General features: G+C 37.2%; 2 protein-coding genes across 18 annotated transcripts in view; one reads left to right on the forward strand and one right to left on the reverse strand.

Annotated features, from left to right (window-relative positions):
* The window catches only part of SOX6 (SRY-box transcription factor 6), a 369,248-nt gene that overhangs the window by 208,922 nt on the left and 135,507 nt on the right, over positions 1-24,819 (forward strand). For all 13 annotated transcript variants that reach the window (XM_026793117.2, XM_014266735.3, XM_074543379.1 and 10 more), the window contains 2 exons: positions 15,218-15,390; positions 18,864-18,932. In XM_026793117.2, the coding sequence (XP_026648918.1) occupies positions 15,218-15,390; positions 18,864-18,932 (242 nt within the window). The remainder of the gene's footprint in view (positions 1-15,217; positions 15,391-18,863; positions 18,933-24,819) is intronic.
* LOC102066075 (uncharacterized) overlaps positions 1-24,819 on the reverse strand; it is a 68,886-nt gene that overhangs the window by 15,317 nt on the left and 28,750 nt on the right. The window contains exon 3 of one of the 5 annotated variants that reach the window (XM_026793124.2): positions 4,789-13,093. The exons of 1 other annotated variant lie outside the window; for it this stretch is intronic. In XM_026793124.2, coding sequence (XP_026648925.1) covers positions 12,936-13,093 — 158 coding nt within the window. In that variant the 3' untranslated portion in view covers positions 4,789-12,935. Of the gene's footprint in view, positions 1-4,788; positions 13,094-15,383; positions 18,141-18,161 lie in introns of those variants that run through there. 3 more of the 5 variants (XM_026793128.2, XM_026793123.2, XM_026793125.2) reach the window with 3 other exon arrangements.

The raw sequence follows: 24,819 nt of genomic DNA on the forward strand, positions 1-24,819 counted from the left end.
AACATATCCCACCATCAGACAGATATCAACACTTGGTGCTAAAAGTGGCACACAGTGAAAATTCTTCCTCTGCTGACGTGGAAAAACCATAGTCAGTCTCTCCACATAGCTAAAGTTCAGTTAACTTAATGGCTAGGTGAGGTTCTTCTCCCACTTTGCCTCTTCCTGTCCTCTTCCTTGTGTATTGTACTCAAAACCACTGAGAAAAACTCTTTTCTGAACCATAGTTGCAGCTACTGAAAAGTGCTCTGGTGATCAGCAGCAAATAACCCATGACAGAATATAGGTGTTAATTGCTCATTATCCGAATCTGACATTAAAAGTTCACATTATGATGTCTATGTCTGTGTAAACTATTCAAATACATTGAACACCTAGAAATTGATATAAAGTTCAAGTTTGGAAATGAGGGAAAACTGAAGATTGATGTATTGCAAATTAATGGTTTTTAGCTTGTTTTAATGAAACAGTCTTCCCAAAACACAAAATCATTCCATTCAAGAATTCAAGATATATGGTATTTGTTTAATGTTCTTGATTGACAGCTAGAAGATAGGAAATGGTTAAAAGATACTGTGAGAATTAGAAGGTTAGTTGGTAAACTAGACAATGCTTTTGCCATCTATACCTATTCAGGCTTTTAGAGGCTTAGTAGTGCCATTTTTTGTCAGTATTACCTGTGTCATAGCAGGTGTAGAGTTGTCAAGTTGGTTAAGCAACTGAGGGTTACTCCTTCCTAAACTAAATTAATAACTAAAGAAATAATAAGTTCTTGACTTTTTTTTTTTTTTTTTTTTTTTTTGCATAGAGAAAGAAATGTGAGAGAGTGTAGCCTTATAAATGCATTTTAATGTATTCTCTTGTATTCATTCATCCTCTTATACAGGCTGGTTGTCTTATGCAGAGTTTATTCTATATATGTTGAGTCCATGATAGAGCTGAAGCTGCAGGCTTTCCTTTACTGCAGGCTGCTGATATCCCCTAAATGCAGGACATTTGAGGTACTCTAGAGCAGAAAAGCCTTATCTTTGCTATGGCATATTGAGCTAATGCTCCAAGGAGGAAATTGAAAATTTGTAAGTGAATGCAGTCCACACCACTTGGAAGTTACCAAAGTGATATTGAGTTCTAGAAAGTATCTCTAAAGTCCTCCAGCAGTCCTTCAAAAATACTTCTACTTATATTTCTATTTATTTTAATAACCTGAAACAGCAAAATATATCAATAGTTACACGTTAGAAGTTACTGTAAGGATGTGGCTGAAAAGTATTTTGTGCTAAGTTTAATACCTGTGTGAAACTCCAAGTGAGTAACTTTAGGTTTTGACCAAAACCTGTCAGCCCTAAGCCCAAGGTGTACAGAGCATCACATAGATCCAGGTTCTCATGTCCACTAGTTGGTGTTGCGCAACAGAAAAGTGAATAAAATTAATTCTGTCTTAAGGAAAGACAGTTGGCCAACCCATAGGTGTGAATTTCCATAGGGAGAAAGCAAATCTTAATAAAAAAATCATCCAGTACTGTATTTGCAGGGCTAAAGTTGTTACAAAAGAACACAGATAAAAAAATAAAAAGGAGATCTTTGGCATAAAGGGGAAAAAACCCAGCAAAATACCCATTTGATTTAAGGAGTAATCATAAATGCAGAACCAGGACTGAGGAAGAACAGGGGAAAATTAGACTTTTGCACTAATACTATCTCTACCTCTGGCTAATTTCCAGGGATTTCTAGATCCTGGTGGGATTTGTGTATTTTGAATCAGTCAAATAGATTTCTCTTCCCTTTTCCAAATACCTGTCCACTCTGACCTTGAACCCGTTTAATGCTTTGAGCCAGCAGCAGCATTTAGATTCCATGGCTGTAGTGTCAGCTGGGGGAGGAACCACATCAGGATCAAGTTAATTGAAAACTTTAAAGGTAATATTTTGTGATCCACACACATTTATCTAATTTTTCAAAATAGTTTAAGATGTCATCTGAGTCAATGGGTCTTAGATGCTTCAAATGTTTTTGAAAACATGAAAACATGACCACAGGGATATTTGCAATAGTGAGAGGCCTAAATCTCTTTAAAAACCTGACCCAGAGGAACCTAAATCTGAGAACCCCCTTGGAAATGTACCAGAGACCTTTGCAGGTGCGAAGAGATTGAAATTTTGATTTAAAATTTATAGAGAGGACATAACCACAAAATATATTGCTTAAGTCCAAAATTATTTTGCAGTCACAATTCACCTTCATTTAAGTTGACATTATTTCAGCATCACAGTTACACTGAAGTAACTTGTGAGAAAGGCCTCAGAAACATTGCATTCAGTTGCAACAGGTGCGCTCTTCCAGACAAAACTAATTTTTTAAAAAAATAGGACGTTTCAAAAGAAGATGATTAACGTTCAAAACCAGTTGAGAGTACTCTCAATTGGTTTTGAAAATCTGTTTCCCCTGCTTCTGCTGCTTTGAGATTTTTGTTTGCGTGTCTTGCTAGGAGGAAAAAATAATGTTGCAATTGTGGTTGCTCTAGAAATAAAATAATGAAACTGCAAACTGGACAGTACTAAGTTGTGTTAAGGAGAGAGAAACAATTAGAAGATCCTGATTTCTTTAATAAATCCTGGGTCTATTTATAATATATTGAATTAGAATGCTGTTATAGTGGAATTCAAAACCTCTTGGTATATTTCCTACATATTCCCAGTGCTTCAGGATTTATTGTGAATCATTGTAACACTGTGCTTAAAGTTTTTCTAAATCCATGTCTTTGAATATTGGATTATATTAAGACTTTTGAGCAGGCAGTGTTTATGTTTTCTTTCTGAGTGATCCTGTTTCAGTGGTAGAATACCTCTGAAAGCACAAAAAACCCCCATGATACCATTCTGGGCTGGGACTGTGAAGAACTTAATTACCAAAGACTCTGTAGCAAAGGGCTGTGTTAAATGTTTTGGTTTGTGATCAGCTAGGTATACAAATAAATTGAATTAAGGAAAGTTCTGACTGCACTTTTAGTCGCTTCTGAGAATCCTCTGGCTAAACACACTCCTGCTTGTGGTTAGAGTGTAATTATTCCAGAGAACTCCTGGAATATGTGTGGAACTGCAGATGCAGGCCACCCCCTTTGTACTCTGGTTAATGTCATTTAGAAGGTTTTTCTCTAGTTAGAAATCTTGTCTAAAAATTTTGTGGTGTATTTACAGGAGCAAAACAAGCTGGTCATAGAACTCTAATTTGCTCTGGATTGCATTATTTTAATTATTTATTTATGAAATAAACCCTCAAGGAACAAGAGCATAGTTTACTTGTTTGGTTTTTGTTTCTCATGCCCATTCAGCGATGTTGTGGTTATTTCAAAAGGCATATGATAATTCTTATTTGTAGAATTAATATGCTCTGCTGAATTTTTCTTACAGATTGTTAGGTTGTGTGCAGCAGATAAGTAGCACTTTCAATTTATAACTCTTTGATTATGAACTAAATTTAAAGTAATATTCAGATTTACAAGCCTAAAGCTGCCACCTAATGCCATTATTAATGAACATATCAATGGACTTCTTTCAAAGCCCACTGAAATGAGTGTAAATCCTTTAACTCACTTCTCTGGGCACATTCTAAATGTATAAAATTTTGTTGCTTTTCCATACATATCAAAGGCTTTTGACTAAATTGTCTCTCCTCAGATGAGGTAGGAAGTTTCTTCTTTACAGCTTCTGTGATAGACAGGCTATGCTAATGTCCTTGTTTTGCAATAAACTTTGCTTCTTCATTACTTATCACCAGAGGCAATAAAAATCTTCAGAGGCAAATATAAGTTTTTCATTGATATACTTGTTTGTATTTGTAAGACATGAAAGATGAACATGTAATTAAGATCAAAATTAAAATTTATATTTAAAGTGTATAAATCTTGCAGTACTAATACTCCTCATATTTATATTTAGACATTTCTGAGTCGTGTAGCTAATAATTACTAACTAAGAACTCGTGGAAGTAACTTATTTAACAAGATATAAAAAGTAACTGCAAGACATCAGAAGTCAGAGTACATTTCACGGGCACGTCTCCTCTCCTGTGTATATTGTGCATTCTGGATGCAGCAGAAGAAATGCATTTGGGTTACAATTTTCAGTACAGGAAAAGAGGCAAGGTTCCTGGAGTGTTCTGGGGTGTTATCCTCAGTGTTATCAGTATGGCAAATGAGCCCAAATAATTGAATCCTAACATGTAAATCAATTAGCTTTTTATTAGAAAAGCTGCAGTGGCACCTCTGGAAAAGATTTCTACTCCTCTTGCACCCACAGAGAAGAGAACTAATTGCTGTCCTTGTTCTCCTGGCCCTTCTTGGCACACAGCTGGGTCAGCTCCACTGTGTTGTGCTCCTCAAAACCCGATTAGCCCCCAGGAAGACACAGTGAGGAGATGTGGGTTGTTTTTTTCCCACTTGATTTTCTCATGTCCATCTGCAGAACTATACACAAAAGCTGCATGAGGTTCAACTGCTCCTTTCTCTGCTCCTTTTTCTTCACCCATCACCCTGTGGATGTTCTTGTGGACATTAAAGTGTAAAGTGTTCCTCTCTGTTTAAAGAGAAGAATCACATTATTTCTGCAAATACTGAGGCAAAGAGCAGGAAAGAAAAGTTAAGCCCTCCTTTTCTGTAGCTTGCTCTTAAAAATTGAAAACTTAATTGAAATATATAATCCTTTTTTTTTTACCTTTCATTATTAATCCAGTTTAGACAATGGAGAAGACTGAAAAAAAAAACCCAAACAAAAGCTTCTTTTACATCATGAACCTTTTTTAATGGAAGTCAAATGATCAGCTACAGAAATCACAAGTAACTCTAGCTCCTGTTAGATAAGGAAATTAATGTCATCTAATTCATATGAACTGTACTCATCAAATGAGACATTAAGAGAACTTCCTCTAAACTCAGCTTCCTTCCAGCCACTTTTATGCATGTACATATACAATTCTCTTTCCAGAATAAGATTAGACAGCACAGATATTCACTTTATCCTTGTGATTGAAGATACAAGTTTTAATTGGAGAGCTCTTCCTTCTAAATAAGTGGTTTTCTGCACTTGCATGGGAAGAAATACTAGTTTTAAAAGAATGAAAAATTGTATAGATTTTGAAATTCTATCATATTTACAAAATGAAAAAAATAAGATTAATAGCACTGAGAAATCACTTGTTAACGTTTAAATTGAATATGGGAAAAAATTGCTTTTATGCAGCTGTGTGTTGTTGGTAAAGAACAATCAATGAAATGGAGCAATTTCAAAATCAGTCCTGAATTCTCCATCTAAATTTTTTTCTTCAGCAAACTCCCAATCATTTCATGTTACTTGATAAGATCCTACTTACTCCAGACTCTCATAAATTGTGACTTTCAGCACTGTAATTCCAAAGAATACACTACCTATGATTGTATATAAGCAAAAGAAAATCAAGAAAATCTCATTGAACATCTAAAAGAGGATGCTACAAAAATTATCTTACCACACATTTTATTGTAGTGTTTTATATGAATATTAGAGATGGGTTAGCAGTCATAGTCAATCTTCCCCATCAAGGCACAGCTGCAAATATTAGGAAAAATTTTCTTTTCTTCTTTTCTGGAAAGGAAATGTAGGGATTTTCTATTGAATTCAAACATCTAAAAAATTGCTTAATTTAATTAGGATGCAGTGTGACTACTAGTGCAGCAGAACTTCATTCAGCAAATATTAGGAATCAGAAGAGAAAATGGAAAAAATTATCCAGAAAACAAAATAATGTTTAGGAAAAAATGCTGTTGTGTTGGAGTTCCTTGGAAGCTGTTGTAAAAGGTTGGGCAGTATTTCTCTGTGCAAGCACTTCACTCTCAGTTTTATATCTGTAGCTTCACATTAAACTACAAACAGGTCACGGAGAGAGTTTAATAAGAAAGTGCATTTAAAATGTCTAATACTGAGTACACAGTTTTTTACGACAAATGATTCTGTCTGGAAAAAGCAGTCTCAGACCTAAACCTGGGTTCTGCCTGATACAGTGAGTTTTCTAGAAACTGAGGTGAGGTTTGTTTGACTTCTGTTTGATGAGTCTGCTATTTTTCCTTCTATAATTAAAAAAAATAGGCAAAACTAATGAAAGTATCCCTGTGGTTTCGGTCAGGTTCAGAGATAAAATAATAAGGAAGGTGAACAACTGGCTTCACTCAGTGTTTGTGGGACCATGGGGATCAGCTCTCATGCCATTGTAAATACAGGGTGTTTCTGCTGAAGGTTTTGATCTACATGTACGTGTAAATAATCTACAAGAGAGAATTAGACCTGCTGAATTGATAATTCCAGTGTAATGAAGAAGAAACAACCATTATATTTACTATGGGACTTGATTTTCCCTATATTTAATATTTGTGTCCCGGTATCAGAAGGAAAAGCTTCAGATATGTCCATTTCTCTGTGAGACTTCCCCTGTTTTGCTACGTGACAACTTAAATCCTTGTAGGAATATTGGGTTGAAGTTAGTTTTATAGCTCTTGCAAATGAGAAAACTAAAGGATTTAACTTTTAAACCATGTTTATGACTCTGGTTTTCTGGAAGAAGACATTTTGATCTGCTAGTTTTGCTTATGCGTAATGTATGTTCTGATATGGAAAAAACAAAACTAATCTTGTGCTTTTTTCACTTACCCAATTAATGTCCCCAAGAAAAGCTGGTAAATACCATCCACATGGGATGTTTGCACAGAGATGGTTCTGATGCTGGAAGTTTATTCCTATTATGACATTTGAGTATTTCTGCTATTCTTGTTAGCACAGCTCCTGATATCTCAGTGTGGATTCTTCTACAGAGGAGGAACAAGTGTATAAGTAAATGATAGTTAGATTTTTTTGTTTGTTTGTTTGTTTTTTATCTTTTTTTTTCCACTAGTGGCCCACAAGTATAGTTTTTAATCTTTGCTGTTGTTATCCTCAGCATAACCTCCTCCTCCCTTTCCCCCTCTATGATCTAGGGAAGTAATGTCATCTGTATTTAAATGGGAAAATCTGAAACTGAAGGGTAAGGGTATTTTTTCAGCTTTCAAGTCCTGAATGAATGCCTTAAATGGATAACTCATCTTTATTTTCATTTGTATTTTTTGTTACTTTGAAAGCATTGGAATCAAGTATTAGAATCAGTAATAATATTAATAATGTGAACTGTACTCTCTAACACCACCACGTTAATTCTATTTTGATATGCTATGCCCTGGGTTACAGTCTACTCAGTTAACAAAACAAAATAGCTCATTTTTCTGTTTATCTCATATTTTAGTATTTTTATCACAGATTAATCACAGCCTGTGGCCTCTGCTATATCCTTATATTCTAACTCAACAGGAACAGGTTGGCTATGAGTTTTTAGTTGAAATGTATAATCTGCCTTTTTCTGTTTATATCCGGCAACATCATACTTTTCCTAGATAGACTGCACAGTTCATATTGTGTATATATGAAGCTTTTCTAAACCTACTAAAGCACTAAACCATTTACAAAAAAATCTCTACTTGCTGCTGAAAAACCCTAAAAATAATACATTCAAAAACTCATTATCTTCCCTCCATGTGCACACATATGAATTAACACTTAGTGTGTACTTTTAATATAATTTAGAGTATAAATTTACAATTTCTTCTGGATTTGAGAGAAATTCTAAGAAATGAGCCAAAGTGGGTTTTATTTATATTTTTAATTTAATTTTTAAAATGGAAGAAAATAGTAAAATTAAATTGTATCTGTGAGATAGTAACAAAATCTCTAAACATATTTGAAGTCCTCTAAGGATTATGTCAGAGAGAGTTGTCCTTTTCATGTGTGTGAAAGGAAGTAAGGGGTCCGAGAGACTTGTTGGAATTCTGCTTTTTGCTGGGCAGGGCACTGGTTTGGAGGAGGGGGAGGTCGAAGTTCTGGCTAACATCACATTCTTCCCTGCATTCCTGACGTGGATTACATCTTAGGACTCAACTGTAGATTCACCACACTGCTAAAAATGGTGCAAAGTTTCATTGTGCTGATCCATGAGCTGAGCAGGAACTTGGTCCAAAGCTTTGCCTGGCACCCTGCTTTGACAGCTACTGGGGGCTGTTGGAGAGAAACCTGGGAGCAGTTTCTGTTGGTCCAGTCACTGCAGGGTTTTAATTTTGAGTGTATTGGTTTACTTTGATTGGAACTGCTGGAAAAGCAGTCAAGGAAGAAAACCTCTGAAGGTAAGGTATTGCTCAGGAAACATTTGAGAATTGCTAAGAAACCACGCACAAGCAAAAAGTCCAGTGAATGTGTGAGAAAAGAAAAAAAAAATATTTGGAGGAGCAAAGCTAAGGTACAATATTTGCTGGACATATTATGGCAGGTAAACCTGCCCCAGGTGATGGCAAATCTTTAGGGGAAATATTGAGCTGGATTACTATAGACATTCTGGTGACTTGTTCTTAATTCAGAATAAATGGTTCTGTGATGTTTGAAGGAATAAATCCATCAAATTATTTTGAGGAGGGAAAGAATAACAGAGCAGGAAGCTTTAGGTGGTTGGATGGGGCTCAGTTGAACGTGAACACTCCAGTGTGCCCAGCTCAGTGTCAGGCACAGATCTGGAGCTCTGGAATGGGTGACATGTGACAAAGAGGGGTCAGCATGGCCCTGCTGAGTTGGGCTCATGTTCTCTCAGCTATTCGGCTGTTTTTGGCTAATCCAAGAAAGGCAGGACCATTATAAGTACAGGATTGTTTTAAAAGTCTGCTGTTTTGTAAATCATAGGACTTTCAAATTGCTCCCACCTAAGAAATTGCTGCAATGTGTGAGTTTTGGTATATATAGAATTAGGAGGAAAATTGTGGATTATCAGTAAAGCATTTTCATCCTTCTCATAAAGTAAAACTAATTTAAACTCTTTTTTGTTTTTTAAAATCTGACATTTCTCTACAGATTTTTTTCTGTAGTTCCTAATATTAATTCCCATTACCGTCTGTGGACATATGGTAATAAAATTTCCTTGCTCAAAGCTGAAAATGCAGAATCATTTTGAGACATAAGGGAAGGGAGGGATCTTACACCTTCCCAAGAGCAGCAATCCGGTGTGTTTTGCATGCTGGACATGTTTGCTGTGCTGCTTTCTGCACTGGGATGCTACAAAGCACAATGGGAGCATTTATAAAACTTTTTATTGACTAAGAACGGGACAGTAGCATATGGGAACACCAACAATTGCTAACTGATCATGAAATAAAGAAATTCCAGTATTCTAGTGTTATAAAAAGAAAGGGGGGGAAAAAAAGTCATTCAGAACTTAGTCATATTGGTTCAGCTGTTGTAACCAAAGACTGATAAGATAATAGAGGTCTTTGTGGCTGTTTTCTACTGAAATGCTTTATCTTTATGATACACTTGGGGCCCTTTAGAGTGGAAGCTTTTTAAACTGCTGCTGGAGTTAGAACTCAAATTAGATGCTGTTGCAATGGCAAGGGGGCTCCTTAGTCAGGCAGCCCTCACAAAGTGACTTTTATCTCTGAGGCCCTTCCATTAGATTGTTACTTTCTTCTGTTTTTCCTGTTTATTTTTGTTGACTTTTGCTGCCCTACTTTGTGGCATTTAGAAGGTGACCCAATCAAGAAAGGGTAAATGCTAAATGCTGGACAGAGCCTGTGAAGTGGAAACATCACAGCCCATCTGATGTGTGCTGCAGGCTGCAGTGTTAGACAGAACGGTTTAACCAGGTTATCTCTGGGAAGCTAAGATCAAATACACTTTCTTTTATGTCTAGCATTGTGTTCTTGCTTTCTTTTCAATGTCCATAAAATAATAAAATCCCCTTCAATCTAATGGAGGGATTGAGTCACAAAGGCTTTTTTTTTAAGGGAAAAAAGCTGAAATTGCTTAACTTGATTCAGAATCATTTTTGATTGCTGGTTGAACTGTTTTGGCTGATGATAGTTTGGGGCTGCAGTTATGTGATTTAAAGCCCTACTTAGTTTCTGGCAAAGTCCACACTTCTTTCTTGCATTGCTGCCTCCTGATTTCATGAAAGTCACACAATGTGTTTGTTCTGTAAACGTAACAGGAGTAATCATTTGTGATTTATTAATTTGTATTTCCTGTAAGCGTATGGAGCAAAAGTTAGTTTAGATGCAGTGCATAAACAAGGATGATATTTGTCATGTTTTACACTAATCACAGAATTCAAGAGAACCAAAAATGCTTTGCAGCTGTGTAGAGATTCCATGCAAGGATCTCAAAGCAATTCAGAAACATTAACTAACCAGGCATAAAAACCTCTGATTGGTAGTGCTTTACTCTGTCTACATGTTGGGACACTAAGACACATTCAAGAACCCACAGTAATTTTGTGTCACAGCTAGGAACCCTACTTTAGCAAGCTATGGATCGTGTCTATAAATTTTATTGTTAACTTATGGCTCCAGTACTTTGTCTTTTATTCACTTGATAGAAGTTGTGGTTTTACCTCGTTTTCTTTTCCTGAGAGTCAGAGAGATTAGTTTAAATTATACTATGTAAGCCTAGAAGTCTATTTTTTGTTATGCCTGTTTCTTTTTTTCCCTTACCAGCAGTTATTCCTCTGCTTCTACCTCAGGACAGCTTGCCCCAAGGACAGTAAGAAATTTAACACTGAGAAGCCTGCAGTGTTTGCTTACATGCAGCTACATTTGTATATAGACTGAATAGGTTGTAAAAGATAACAGGAGTTTTAAAAGGTGGTAAACCAGTGGTTGATATAGGAACTTTAATTATATTGTATAGCTATACTTTCAGGATACTAGTTTTTAAATTTTTTGTGTGTGTGTGTGTTTTTATTTTTTTCTGCAATACTTAAAGAAATCTAAATAGATAAAATTCAGGATGGGGTTTGTGATTTTTATTAAATGCAGTGTAAGATACATGATGCTCTTTCTGTTACTTAATGTACCAGAAATCATGTAGTATTCTGGTTTTAGTAGATAGTTTTGCCACAAGCAGAATTCTTTCTAAATGTAATTTTAGACCACAAGTTAAACTCTTCTCTCTTTTTCAGCAGATTTATAGCTACTTTTTATTTTCTGTCTCCTGATTAGATTGACCTATGACCAGAATTTCAAAAAGTCGAGTTCTCTTTGATGCCTTAGTTCTCTTCAATCTGAATATTTTATCTCAATTTTTGCTGAAATTCAAAATAAAGGGTAAAACAATAAGCACACTGGGAAAAATTAAAATATTACTACAACCAGATTATTATCACAAAGGTAGGGATATATCCAAAGTATTCTCAGAAATAATAACATTTTTTTCTGAACTTTTGATGAGACTGACACATCTCCATTTTAAAAAGAAGTCCTTAAACACTATCAGCTTCCCACCAACACTCAAAATTTTAAATACTGCTGGTAAAGGGAGTCAATGGATCAAATTCAGTATATCTGTAGTCACTGAAATAAAGGCCCCTAAGAAAAATGTGTCAATTTTAAAGGTCTTTCCTAACTGAAGACCATTTTGTGATAGAGCCAAAGGTTAATAAAATCAGTAGTGAATGTAGCAATTTTACAGATAAGCTATTCACAACAAGTGTAGTTACTTGAATAAAAAGCTAATTCAGTTCTAAAATGCCACATGCAGTAGCAGTGAATAGCTGCTTTTAGGTGCTTTCTGGAGGAGGATAAAATACAGAATCACAGCACTCTTCTTTTCCAGCATCCCTGGCTGCCTGTAAATTGCTGTGAATGGGACTGTGGGCTGACAGGCTCTATTAAGACAAACTGCCTTTCTCATCGGAGAGATAAAATAAATCAGGTGTTTAGTCAAATTAAAATACTTCAGATGGAGCAGGCCCTGGGGAGCACTGATCCACCTGACAAATCTGAGAGAAACTCAAGACAGATGTGTTTTGGGGATAAGGAAGACCCCATGGAAAAAAAATGCACTGCTGTCTTTGGAGTAAGAGAATGGGATTAGAACAGAGAGAGAGCTGTGGTATATAATATTTTATGGAAGCTGGCATATTTACTGTTCATTTTTTACTAAGCTTTTTGTTTTATCTGTTTTTATGGCAAATACATTTTACAGATAGCTGTATTTTTATTTTATTTATGGATATTTTCAGTCAGCAGCAGAAGTTTATTTACTGGTAATGAGTTTAGGAATCTCATTGCTCGCTACAGTAAGTGGATGCAAAACAGATGATGATGGCACACAGCTACTGATGACCTCTCCTGTCCCAGCCAGATCAGCTCAATCTGGTCTGCATTCTGAGCAAGTTGGTTTTTATTGGTATTTAAACTGTAAAATAATGGTTGGGATTTTCCACTCTAAAATTAAATTATGCCTCCCCCCCCACCCCACACACAGACACAGAGTTCATACAACAACATTCTCATCTTATGCTTGTTCTCGGTTAGGTGTCCTGCAGCTTCATGGAGGTCTCGTGATTTTCCAGGAGCACAGTGTACATTTTGTGGTCATCAGTTCTATTCTGTTGCTGGATTACATAACAGGGTAAAAATTAAAGAGCAGAGTACTTTAAATGGGGTCATTTATTTCAGATGTGTTTCTCGGGGGAGGGAAAAGGAAAGAAAAACAATTGCTGTGGATTCCTGAATAAGAACAGTTACTTCTGCCTGCTATTGTAAAAAAGTCAGAGAGGGAAAGAAAAAAGGCAAAAAAAGAAAGAAAGAAAGACAGACTATAAATTTGTGGCAGCTATATCAAATGATTCTAAGAAATCCTAACAAAACAACAACATTTTGTAGTCTTTGCAGGCACTCTTTGTGGTGGTTTCCTACTCATGCTATGGAGCAAGTGCAAGCTATACAGGCCAATATGGAAATGGAGTGGGAGATTAATATCTGCTTTGGGTGTGTAAAATATTTTACAACTGTAAGCTCAGGGGCTTGCATATGATGCCAAAGCTGCTTGACAGATGTGAAAGTCTCAAGCTGTTGTTTCCCAGGTGGCAGTGGAGGACAATAAGTACCATTTGAGGCAGCAGGTTCCTTCCCACTGGCTTTCTAAAATCGGTGGGTGGAGTGGTTGATCTCTTCTGGTCACAATGGGCAAGGGAGTTTTCCTTTGGCAGAAGAGTCTTTTACCTATGGAAATGAATTCAAAACCACCTCAATGACCTTTGAACCATGCTGAAAAATCTGCAAGGCCTAATAACACAGTTTAGGAGGGTTATGGTAGAGGTCTATTGTGGAGGTGCAGAGAATTGAACAGCTGTCAGCATGGAGCTCAGTGCATGCTGAAGGATCCTGGCAAGGCAGCACTTCCAGGGCAGGCACTTTCCTGGCCACACAGCTGCCTAAGCTTACTTTCAAAAATTATTTTCTATTTGTTTTGGACTTGTAGCAGCTTTTTGCACAGAACTCTTCTATTGCTTCAGTCACTTGTATCACACTAAGGCTTTGCAATGAATTGGTCTAGGTAGGAGGGTCCTTCAGTTTCAACTTCATGCATGCATTGTTCCTCTTGTGACAAAGGAAATCACTATCAAGCCTTTCTAAAATTTCAACTGCAACAGAATTTACACATTTTTCTTCTTCTGGAGGCCTATGTCACATGTATACTGTCTATACATTTGGCATTAGAGGGTAGGGAAATATCAGCTTATTGAAAACTCATTTAAAACTAAGATACTTAATAGTGAATAAGAAATTGAATCTTTTTCAGTACTTTGTATTGCTAAATGCAATTAATAAATGTACACAAAATCTACATTTACATTTTTGTTTCTCAAAGTTTGAGAAACATCTTTGTTTTTTTCAGAGTTTGTTTAGAGTGAATGACTTAAGCTATACAGTTTCTTTATTTCCATACAAAGCAATTTCAGATAGAGGTTTTCTTTTAAGCTGCTTTTGCAAATGAAATTCTGTGTAAGAATCATACTGGCTTCATAATGTAAGCAGTGGATAATGGGTTTGTCACCTTCCTGGCAGGAACCTGTTTTTGTCTTCCTTCTCCTTATGAAATCTGTCAGCCCTTTTTTCTTTTCTTCTTTACAAGATATCCATCTTATTCCTGGGAAGAAGCTGGAGTCATAATTTTGTGACTGTTTCTCCATTCCCTCACAGGTCCTGTTGCTCACACATTTTCTTCCTCTTTAAAAGTCCAGTGACTTCTTTATCACAGTCCTCTATTGTGAACAGAGGAAAGGAAGTTTCTGAATACTCTCTTTTGTGCTACTTCTCATATCATTGTGGCAGACTACAGACCTGAATAATTCTTGGTTTTCTTCTCTGATTTTCAGTTCTACTTTACAACATTAAATGGCTTTATTTATCCCAATTCCAACTCTAAACTTCTTTCAGATTAACATCCAATATTCTTGGACTTCTATCTTGATGTATTTATATTATCTCTTATATATCTATGATTCTGAGGTGCTCACAAAAGGAAATGTATTGTATGGCTCAAATATAGGAACTGACATTGCTGTTTATGACAGGGTAATATGTTCCTATATGAGGTGGGATATTTTCAGATTGATTTGGAAAAGGACCCTGTACTCTCCACTTATGAGACCCATGCAATTTACCCATAAACAGACCATTAAGCATCATTAGTGCAAAGAATAAATGTACCGTAGTTTCATATTAATTAAGTGCTCTCTGTAGAGTAAACTTTGAAAGTTAAATGAAAATTCTTAAGCCATTTTCTCAGGTTAGCCATTTCTCTTGGGGACAAGTAAAGCTCATTTTTAATACAAATTCCACAACCATGGATTATATTTACCTAAATGACCTACAAGATATATGGGTATTTTGGAGAAATTATCAATAAATTCTTAAACTGCTTCTTCCACCAAACAGCATCTTTTAAATTCTGTTTGAGCATTTGTACCTACTTGGAGTGAAAAAATGAGAAAATATATAAACTGAGGTAAAATTATGTCTGATAAACTATGAATGTATTTATCACAGTGGGCAGATTTAGATGGAGAAGATCCAAGGATTCATACAGAATAAATCCCTGCTAGAAAAAAGGAAATATTCTATATCTTTTCTGCTCCCATTTCTGTTGCATCCTCCCCTGCTTGGAGCACAGCAAATCTACGTGTAACATTCTTTTGAGATTTGTTAGTAGAAAATATATCCAAGCTGCTATTTGAAAAAAACACATTGGTGATGCAGCCATTTTTTTTTTTGGAGGGGTAAATATTGCTTTGTAAATATTGTCTACTTGATATTTACAGTCCGTCTTTCCCCCACGTTCAGGTACCCCAGAAAGCCTGGCAGAAAAAGAGCGGCAGCTCTCGACCATGATCACCCAGCTGATCAGCTTACGGGAGCAGCTCCTGGCTGCCCACGACGAGCAGAAAAAGCTGGCAGCCTCACAAATCGAAAAACAACGGCAGCAAATGGACCTTGCTCGCCAACAGCAAGAGCAGGTGAGGCTCCAAGAAGGAAACCTGTGAAAATGGTTCACGCGGAATGCTTGTCACAAACTCCGCTCTGCCTGCTGTTGTTTCCTTTTGTGGTTTGTTTTTTTTAAATATCTGCAGAAGTTAGACGTTTTTCCAGAAAGAGGGAATATTATAGGACCCTGAAAAAAAAAAAAGGAGGAGTGGATGAAAGATTTCACACTTCTCCTTGCACTGAGATGCAGTTTTGGGAGTTATGAACAAGCCAGACTATGACCATTATTTAACACTTTCTCTTTCTGAAATTAAAATAATTAAGCAAAAGCCCTTAAGCATACTGAAACCTTCAAATACCTTGCACAAGTAAGGTTTGATTTGTTTGTTGAGGGTGTGAACAGTTTTTTTTCTTGTTTTGTCTTTTTTTTTTTTCTTGATTATCTGTTTGGTTTAAAGATGCATTTGTCCAATGAGCTGTCCTCTTCTCATCGAACAAAAGTGCAACAACAGTGATCCCATGTACTAGTCCCCTAGGCATTAGATCCAACAGATCCAAATTAATGTGTGGTTTTTAGGAATCTGACATTATTACTAGAATTATCTTTTCAGTTAAATATATTTTATAGGATATATACAGCAAGGTATGCTCTGTTGATTTTAATGAGTTGTGACGTCTGGTATTTTATGTGCTTGGGTATTTGCCCACATGTAGGAATATGGACTCATCCCCTAATGGAAAATAACATAAAGGAACACTGTAAAAAATCAGAAGTTAGAATGTCATTTAGCCATCTAGAGATGACACAGTAATTAACTATTGACACTTGTGAATAAGCTAGCACAAATTAATCTTGACACATTTGCAGACGAGTGATATCTTACAGTGAACACTTTGTAATTATATTTCAAAATGAAAATTAAATGACACTTAAAACTAGGTTGTCATGCTCAATGAAGCGAGCATGTAGCTCAACCAATAGGCAAATAAAATTCAGAATTTGAGCCACATGGTGCTTGTGCACCCTACTTTACTGTGTCAAGCCTATACATCAAGACGATGCTATGGTAATTGCATTGCAGGGTCTTGGGTACATTTTCTATCACAGAACTGCTCCAGCGAAGAGGAACCTTGGAGATTAGATGCTCCATGGTATATATTTCTTGTTTTCATCAGGAAATGCCTATTCAATTGGTGCTACATGGTGCATGCAGGTACAAAAAGCTGTTCACAAGCTGGCAGCACCCTGGCAGATCCGTTCCTTTGCACATGTAAACAAAAGCCTGCTCCTTGTCTTGGCTGTGGTTTACTGTGTTAGGCTGCAGCCAGGTCACCAGCAGCTCCAAACAATACTGGATGTGGGGTACTGTGTACCTGTGAAAGAATGATACAGCACTGAGAGAGAGTGGCCCACAATGCAGCTCCATGCTCTGTGTCCTTTCACTGTGAAGCTCCACACTGCAACCAACTTTTTCCTTTGCTGAGACCTTCAACAGGAGGGGCAATGTGGATAAAAACATGACAGGCCTTATCTTTAGTTACAAGCAGTGTACTTCTAAGACGGAGTCACGCAACTGGTGTGTTGTTCACTAAAAGTGGCAACTCCAGCTCCCACAGAGGTTATAAATATTCCATATAGCACTGTGCCCATTAGGGTTGTTTCACCAAGCACAGGCACACTGCTGGTCACTGTGCTGACAACAGCTACCTGAGCTTCTAGGACCTGCCCTGGGCTACCTGGGCACAGGAATGCCAGCTCTGATTCCCTTTTCCACTCACACACGAGGTCTGCTCATTCAGCCCTCACTCACTGTATTTTATTGACTTGCCTGGGAGGTTCATCCAGATCTGTTTGAACACCAGGATCCTGAAAGGGGTTTGAGCTCCATTACAAGCATTGCTGTAGTGATCTGTGAGAGTTGCTTGACTCCATCTTCTTGTGATCCTTTGCCTTCACCCAGCCCCAGAATCACCTCGACCTTAATTTGCCTCCCTGAGGCCATATGTAATACTTAAAAATATATATGAATTTTGTGTTGCTTTCTCTTACAAAAGTGAATTTTAACTGAAGAAACTTAGAGTTATTTCCATGTGACAGTGAGAGATTAAGGAAATGACAGCCTTGGTCTCCCTGTATGCACAATTACAAGCTGTTAATATGTAACTGCAAATTCCTTCTGGGTTAATCTGAACAGTTTTCACTAAAACTATGTGATTGTTTATTTCCAAACCAACCTTTATACATTCCTGTCATTTTTTTATCATAAAAACATTTTACTTAGCTTTCTCTGTTTATAACAGAATAAGTGTGCTCAGAAGATGTTAGGGAAGGAGACCAAGAGGGTTTTTGCCAAAAGAGAAACAGTGGATTTGAGTGACCAAAATACCTTTGTCACCACCTTCTTGCTGTTTTATGTGATTCCTCTGCTCTAGATAAATATTTATAGGAGGGGAAATTATACTTAAGAAATGAAGGTAGCAGAAGTGCTGAGGCTGGGATTTCCAGGAAACACAAATCTTGTTCTCATTTCAGTCTGCTGCACTGTTGCCCTTCTAAAGCAGAAGTCCAGTTGTTCCCCCAGCTCCCTGTGGCTTCTCCTCGGTGGCTGCCTTCCACATCACCCATGGCAGGGAGCAGCTCTGTGGTCTGAGGGCAGGATCCTATTTCCCTTCTGCTCCAGCATGCTGATTTTGTGGGAATCAGGGAGGTAGATGGAGCATCTGTAGCAAATTCTCACCAGTCTCTTAGTGTTCTCCACCCAGAACATTTGCTTTTCTCCATCTGTGTTAGAGAAGGGATACAGTGAACCCTTATCCTCCAGATCCCCTACTGATTCTCCCAAATGAGGGTAAGAATATCAGCATATTTCATAGGGCTGTGTGGAGGATGAGTTGCTGAGCACCAGGTACTGCCTTTACACGGAATAAGGCTCTGCTTTGCTAAGTAGCTCCAAGGATGATTTTTGAGATTTGCAAGAGAAGTAACGTGCTGCTCATTGTGGAGAAAGTCAGAGAAGCTTACCCTAGGAGCTCGTGCTGAATAGTGAAACATCCATAAACACCAGCTAAGGCTCCAGTTCAGCAAAGCAGGAAAATGTATGTTTAACCTTAAGCACCTGCATGATCCCATCCCCATTCAGAAAAGCACTTAATTTTAAGCATGTGTTTCATTCCCATTGTAGCTAACAGTAATGCATCACAGTTAAAGATCACCACAGGCTTAAATGCTTTGTAGAATAGTGATGAGATTATTCACATGCACACAAATAAACCTATGTTTCTGTGCTTTTCAGAGCTAAGGTCTCACTGCTTAAAATACATATTTCTTACTTGCTAAGTAGATTTTTATGTTGCATTTAAATTTACCTCTAAAAGATGCTCCATTAAAAAAAATAATATGCTTAATAAAATATAATAAAGAATAACAAATATTATGTTTTTCAGTCAATAGTATTGAAATTTCAATATTGCTGTTTTAATTTAATGGAAATTTTATTTCTAATAGATTGCAAGACAACAGCAGCAACTTCTGCAACAGCAGCACAAAATCAATCTACTGCAGCAGCAAATTCAGGTCAGTGTGTTTTATTGCTCTCTTCTGATTATACTTAAGTTCCATTTATGGAGAGGGAAGGGTCTAAAATAAAGCAGCCACTCGCTTTGCTAACAAGCCTGAGTAAAGATGGTTTTTATGGGAGTTCCTTGTGTCCCTGAAAATTATTGTCAGACATCTTTTTTGGTGCAAAGAACTTTAATAGGCAAAGTTTTCTTCTGAAAGTTATGAACTATTTTTAAATCTCACCATCTTGCCATAATTCTGAAATCTGCAATCAGTTTGACTTGCATTGTGTGAAGTAAAAACAGTCTCACTTACTGCTGGAGGAATTCTGTGTTCTACAAAGGCAAAATTGAGACATTGAGGCAGTACTGAGTCCCTGGCACCAGTCTGCTCATGCACAAAAACCCACAGGTATATGTGTTCCAGGTGCCTTTGGAGTAATTATACCCTTGTGGATCTGGAAGTATTCTGGAGATATTTAATTATCTGTACTTGTGCTCAGAACATGTTTTAATTTTGTGCAAGTATACGTGGGCAGGGAGTGACATGGATGCAGAGGCATTGTTGGCATGTGACTGTGTTACCTTCTCTGCTTCCCACTTTGAAAGCATTTCCCTGGGCCTGTTCAGTGATTGAGATATTTCAATTTGGTCTGACAGATGATTGTGCTGCCAATCATTTCTTATAAGCTTGGGCTATCCATTTCTTTTCCTTAATTAGCAGATTGCTATGTTACTAGATGCCAAAACTGAAGTTTTTCTTTCCCTCATCCCAAAGGAATGTTTGTAAATGCTTTTGAAAATGTTGTAATGCAGTCTCAGTTACACTTCTAAGGGCTTTATTTAACAAATATAGATGTGTTAATACCTTGTATGAGAGACACAATTGAATTGTAAAGCACTATTATTGTTGTTGCCTATTAGGAGACTGTGTGTTCATATTAGATGTTCATCAAGGATGAAAGAGATAGTGTAAAGAAAACAGAGCAGTGTAAGGAACTAGAAAGAATACTGTAAGGAAAAAAATACACCATCTTCTCTAAGAGTTATTTGCAAGTCTGACTTCAGAAAGCAAAGAATAATATAAAAAAAAGTTAGCATAAAAGTTAAGACTGAAACCTAGCTAAGTCTACAATACAGAAGTGTTATCTGTATGAGAAATTTCTACAGATATTTTAAAATTCCTTCAAAAATTTGGAAACAGAAAGAGGAATTATGGCTAGGTTTTTTTGTTTCTCTTTGGAGAATTGTAGGTGTGTTTGGCTGGGATACCTGCTCTGTAGTAAAAAGCTCAAAGGTACTTTAAGTTTCACTTCGGTCAATACTTTCCAGCAGCTTTACCCTTCCCCTATCTCCAGGGAAATGTGGTCTTAGAATTCATTTCTAGAAGAGATTGAAGGCTCATTTTCTCACTCACTACCATCTTTCCTCTTACACAGTGCTGAACCCTCCACAAATTTTCTTTCCCAGATATGTATGCAAAGAAGTGTTCCAAATTCTTGCCAATATATTATACTCATGCCACAGCTCCTCAGTGGTTTGGCCTCTTTATTGATTTATGATTTCTACATTTACCTGAGTCTAATCAGTGTGTTTGAGTCAGTAAGGATTGTTTCTTCTCCCATTTGGTCAGGCAGATTGGTAGTGGGCATCCTATGGCCCAAGGAGTGCTGTAGGCTCCAGTAAGAAGAACTAAGCACACTGGGCAGGCACCAAGTCAAATGTCCAATGGTCTTCTGGGGAGATTACTAAAAGAAAGTTCCCTGGGAGACTGTCTCCAGCTCACATAGTCCATTTGCTTGTGAGCCAAGTGGTCTTGCTTTGTTTCTTTGTTCTCTCTTAATTCTGTGGCAGGTTTGGCAGCCAGAAGTTGCTTGAGGGAGAAGTTACTAAGTTGTGTCTCAGTTTGTAGTAGGTTTGCTGCTGTAGAATTGGTTATGAGTGTTAGAGTTTGAGATGTGTAGTTCCTTAAGGGCTAGAGCTGGGATGGAGGCAAAATGGGAAACAGGTGGCAGAAATAGTGCTGTGCTAGTTCTCCCAGATCCTCTCCCACCATCTTCCCAAGAAACCCCAGTACTGGTACTGAAGTCATGCTGGTCTGAGTGGAGTTCAGTGTATCAAAAACAGGTAACTGCAGTACAGAGTCTGTCTAATTAATTATCCAGATTGCTCTTGTAGTGAGCAGTGAGAAGCTAAGTGTTTCAGGGTACACTTTGTCTTGTCCTGAAGTAGATATTTAAAATATATCAGATAAATTGTTCCCTAAAATGGCTGTTTCTCTCCATTAGCTAAGGAGGATGTATGTGTCAATACCTTTAGTGTAGAGATCTGATGTGAGATGAGGTGAATCCTGCTCTCTATGTCTTGAAGGGGAAACAAAATTTCTATGGAATGTTTACATTCTCCGTTTAGTTTTTGAGCCTGGTAGAATTTGCAGCACTGTCCCCGATAACTTGATTTTGTTTAGAAGGTTTGTTCAAAGACACTCTTGAGCAACAATTTTCAGGAAACAGTGATTACCTACAGAGAATGGTGTGGGCTCTTATCTGTACTTCGTATGCGTGAGAAAACAGTGGTACCCTTGCCTGCCACTCCCCTTCTGAGGAGATTACAAAATGTGAGCAGCACAGGTGCCAGTTCCGTCTGGGCAGGGGCCCATTCATGGCACAGCCACTCAGGCAAGTACAGCGTGTTCTCCAGGATGCAGGGGGAGAGGGGCACTGCTGATGCAATGTTTTCATCATGAGACACACAGTGTGTCAACTGTCCTCTCCCGAGGTGCAGTGTCAATTCTCAAACACGAGATTCTGCGAGTAATGCACCCAGTTGAACCATTTGAGCAATCAGAAATTGCTCTAGAAGGGGCTTATAATATGTCAGCCACATACAAAATTTAAAATAATTTACATTAAATAACATCACGCTTCCCCTGGACAACTACTGGGTAAATATACTGAGAATTTGCGTTACCTAGCACTTATTATTCATATTATCTGTTTATGTATTCATTTTGACCTTGCTTCATTTAATCAGTGAATGGGTGGTTTCTTTCTTTGGGTTTTTTTGTTTTATTTTGTTTTGTTTTGAGACCATTTTCTGGAGCACCTTACTGCAGACTTGTTATACATCCAAAAATTTGTCAATAATCTATGGGCAAAGAGCACTTTATTTAGGCTTGGTGTATGCAAAACTAATAGGTATTTCAAGAGTACAGAGGTCATTAGATGTTCTGCATAATCGTCTCATATTTTCTACGTGAAGCTAATGTTTCTATCTGGGTCTGTGTGTTGGGGAATGCAGTTTTGTTGGCTAAAAGCAGAGGGAATCCGGACTTCTCCTCAGTCCTGTCTCTGATTATCAGAAATTTGGCAAATCATATCCTTTCCCTCAATTTAAATGTAATGTTTTGAGAATCTTAAATGAAAATTTTCAAATAAATGCAGTGTATTATTACTTTTCAGCTCAAATGTTCATAATGTTCATAAACACTCTTCTATAGAGGAGTCCACAGAGATGGGAGGAAATCTAGTATGCCAAATTAAGTTCTTTATTCTGCAGAGCTGTGCAGAGAAATCATTGATTTCAGTGCAAATTAAAGTTGAGAAGATAATGTGGGGCAAATAAGAGCTCACAGATCAGTCTAAAGGTTGATTAAGATTTTTGTTAAATATATGTTTCTTCATTTGATTGTTTAATAAAAAATATTAATTCTGAAGTAGAGGGAACATAATTGGGCTAATTCAAGGACATCTCTTAGGCTGCGCTACAAAAGGGAAAATCTCTAGGAATAAGTGAAAAAGCTGGTTAAAGGAGGAATTTGGTAGTACATAACGAAGATTAGATTGGAAAAAGGGAAGACATGGATTTCTTAAATGTTTCCAAACCAAGAGTCCTGAAATCCCTGCAAGTTCTGTGCCTCACTATGAGAATTCAGTCCTTTCAGAATGAGACCTGGGGACTTTTTCTGAGTCCTTCCTTGCCTATCTGAGGAAAAGAGTGGATCCCACTGAAGCTTGGAGCCTGCTGCTCCAGGATCCCCTCTGAGAATGGGGGTGTAGGGAATTTAAACGATCAAAGTTTTTAGGGCTTTCCTCCTTTTGGGTAGGTTTCATCAGAGCAACTCCTAAATCTGAAGTCTGTAAAAGGGACAGTGATGGTTGAGCTTTTCTGCAGAAATCTATGAGGATAACTGTGAAAGAGGAGTCGAGCTGCTTTTGTCCATTTCCCTTCACCTTTATTTCTCTTTACTGTACTTAATGCCATTGCAGAGCATTTTGTTTTCTGTTTGAATCAGTATTATTTCCATTGCATAGAGAAACTGGTTTCCTCTGCTCTCATAAGTCTTCTGTTTTAATTCAGCCACTAGAAATTACTCCTAATAGTAATTTTTTAAAGTTTTAATCTATACATTCATGCTGTTCTACTTTCCTATAAATGTTCTTACATTTTCTGTTTCCCTCAAATACAGTGAACATGATTACTGTGATAGTAAACAGATAAAAGAATTGTAACATAAAAGTACAACTATTTAAACTGTCTTTGAATAAGAATCATTTGAATCATAAGTAAAACTTAAGAGACTGAACCAATGAGTCTCTCTTCTTATCCATGATTAACTACTGACAATTGAGGTACCTGGTGAGCTGAATAAGGACTATCTCTTTATGTGAAGTACATGTCTAAAGATCAGGAATAATTACATTCCACATTAGCCTTCACAGCCTCCCTGACCTGGTTAATTAATTTTTTGCTAGGATAATAATAGTAGAAATAGATTTAAAGATACGCTTCATCATTAAGTATGTAACTGACCTCCAATTTTAAGAGCTGAACCTTTCATTTATTGCCTTTTGGAGACAGGTTAAAGCTCCTTGCAGAGAGCTTGCTGAAAATGCACAAGCTGGAATCCAGTTATTGTCAGCTCAGTTATGCTCTCTGAGGGTGTTTTTCTTTGTAAACTCTATTTAGTGTTGACAAGCAAAAGCAGTGGCAGTTGTACTGTTCCAGCACTAGGGAATAGTCTCCTCTACCTTTTTTTCCTTTTTTTTTTTTTTTTTTTTTTTTTTTTTTGTTATTGATCATGAAACTGATCCCCTTCCAGCAAGCTCTGCACAGGACCAAATAAAGCCATTGAAAGCAATTTGATACTTCTATTGGCAGGGTACACAGATCAGATACTCCCTTGAAAGAGAGAGAGAGAGAGTTATAAACAAAGCTTAGAAGTCTAGGAATAGCCCCCAGCTTCAGCAAACCCTTAAAATATTTTGTAATTGTATCTTCAATCATGAATTAGCTGGGAAAACCAGACCTTTTTTGCCTTTATATTTCACTGCTCTATGCTGTTTTTAATTGCCCACAGGCACACTGTTGTGATCTTCTTTGGAAGTTTAAAACCAGGATAAAAATGCAAATCTAATTATTTCTTTTATCTAATCTAATTAACTTTTACAAGCAATGATAGATGCACTGCAGCCTCCATCAAACATTTTAATAATGATGTTTCTGGATTAAAGAATAGGTAAAAGTACTGTAATTTATAAGCAGTCAAGATTATGGCAGTAGAAAATGTAAAATATTGTGGTGGCTTAATAAACTATAGCTGCAGTTTATTAATTTACAGTAGAAAGGATGCATTTCCCTTAAAACCCAGTTTGCTTGTGAATTGATTCCCAGCCGTCACTGGTATATATTTTTGCTGTTTTTTAAGCAGCTCAGTATTAAAAATAATATATATCCAAGTCCCTTCTGCAATGCAGTTGTGTGCAGTTGGAGGAGAGAAATGCTGTTGTGTGCCTGTAGCTTGCAGCTGGCTGCTAAATCGCTGATTCCACTTCAGGGGCTCTGCCCTAGGTGTGGCACCACGGCTCCTGTCCAGCTCCCGACTTGCCTGGTGAACACTGAAA

Source organism: Zonotrichia albicollis, chromosome 6, assembly GCF_047830755.1.
Source record: "Zonotrichia albicollis isolate bZonAlb1 chromosome 6, bZonAlb1.hap1, whole genome shotgun sequence".
NCBI lineage: Eukaryota > Metazoa > Chordata > Aves > Passeriformes > Passerellidae > Zonotrichia > Zonotrichia albicollis.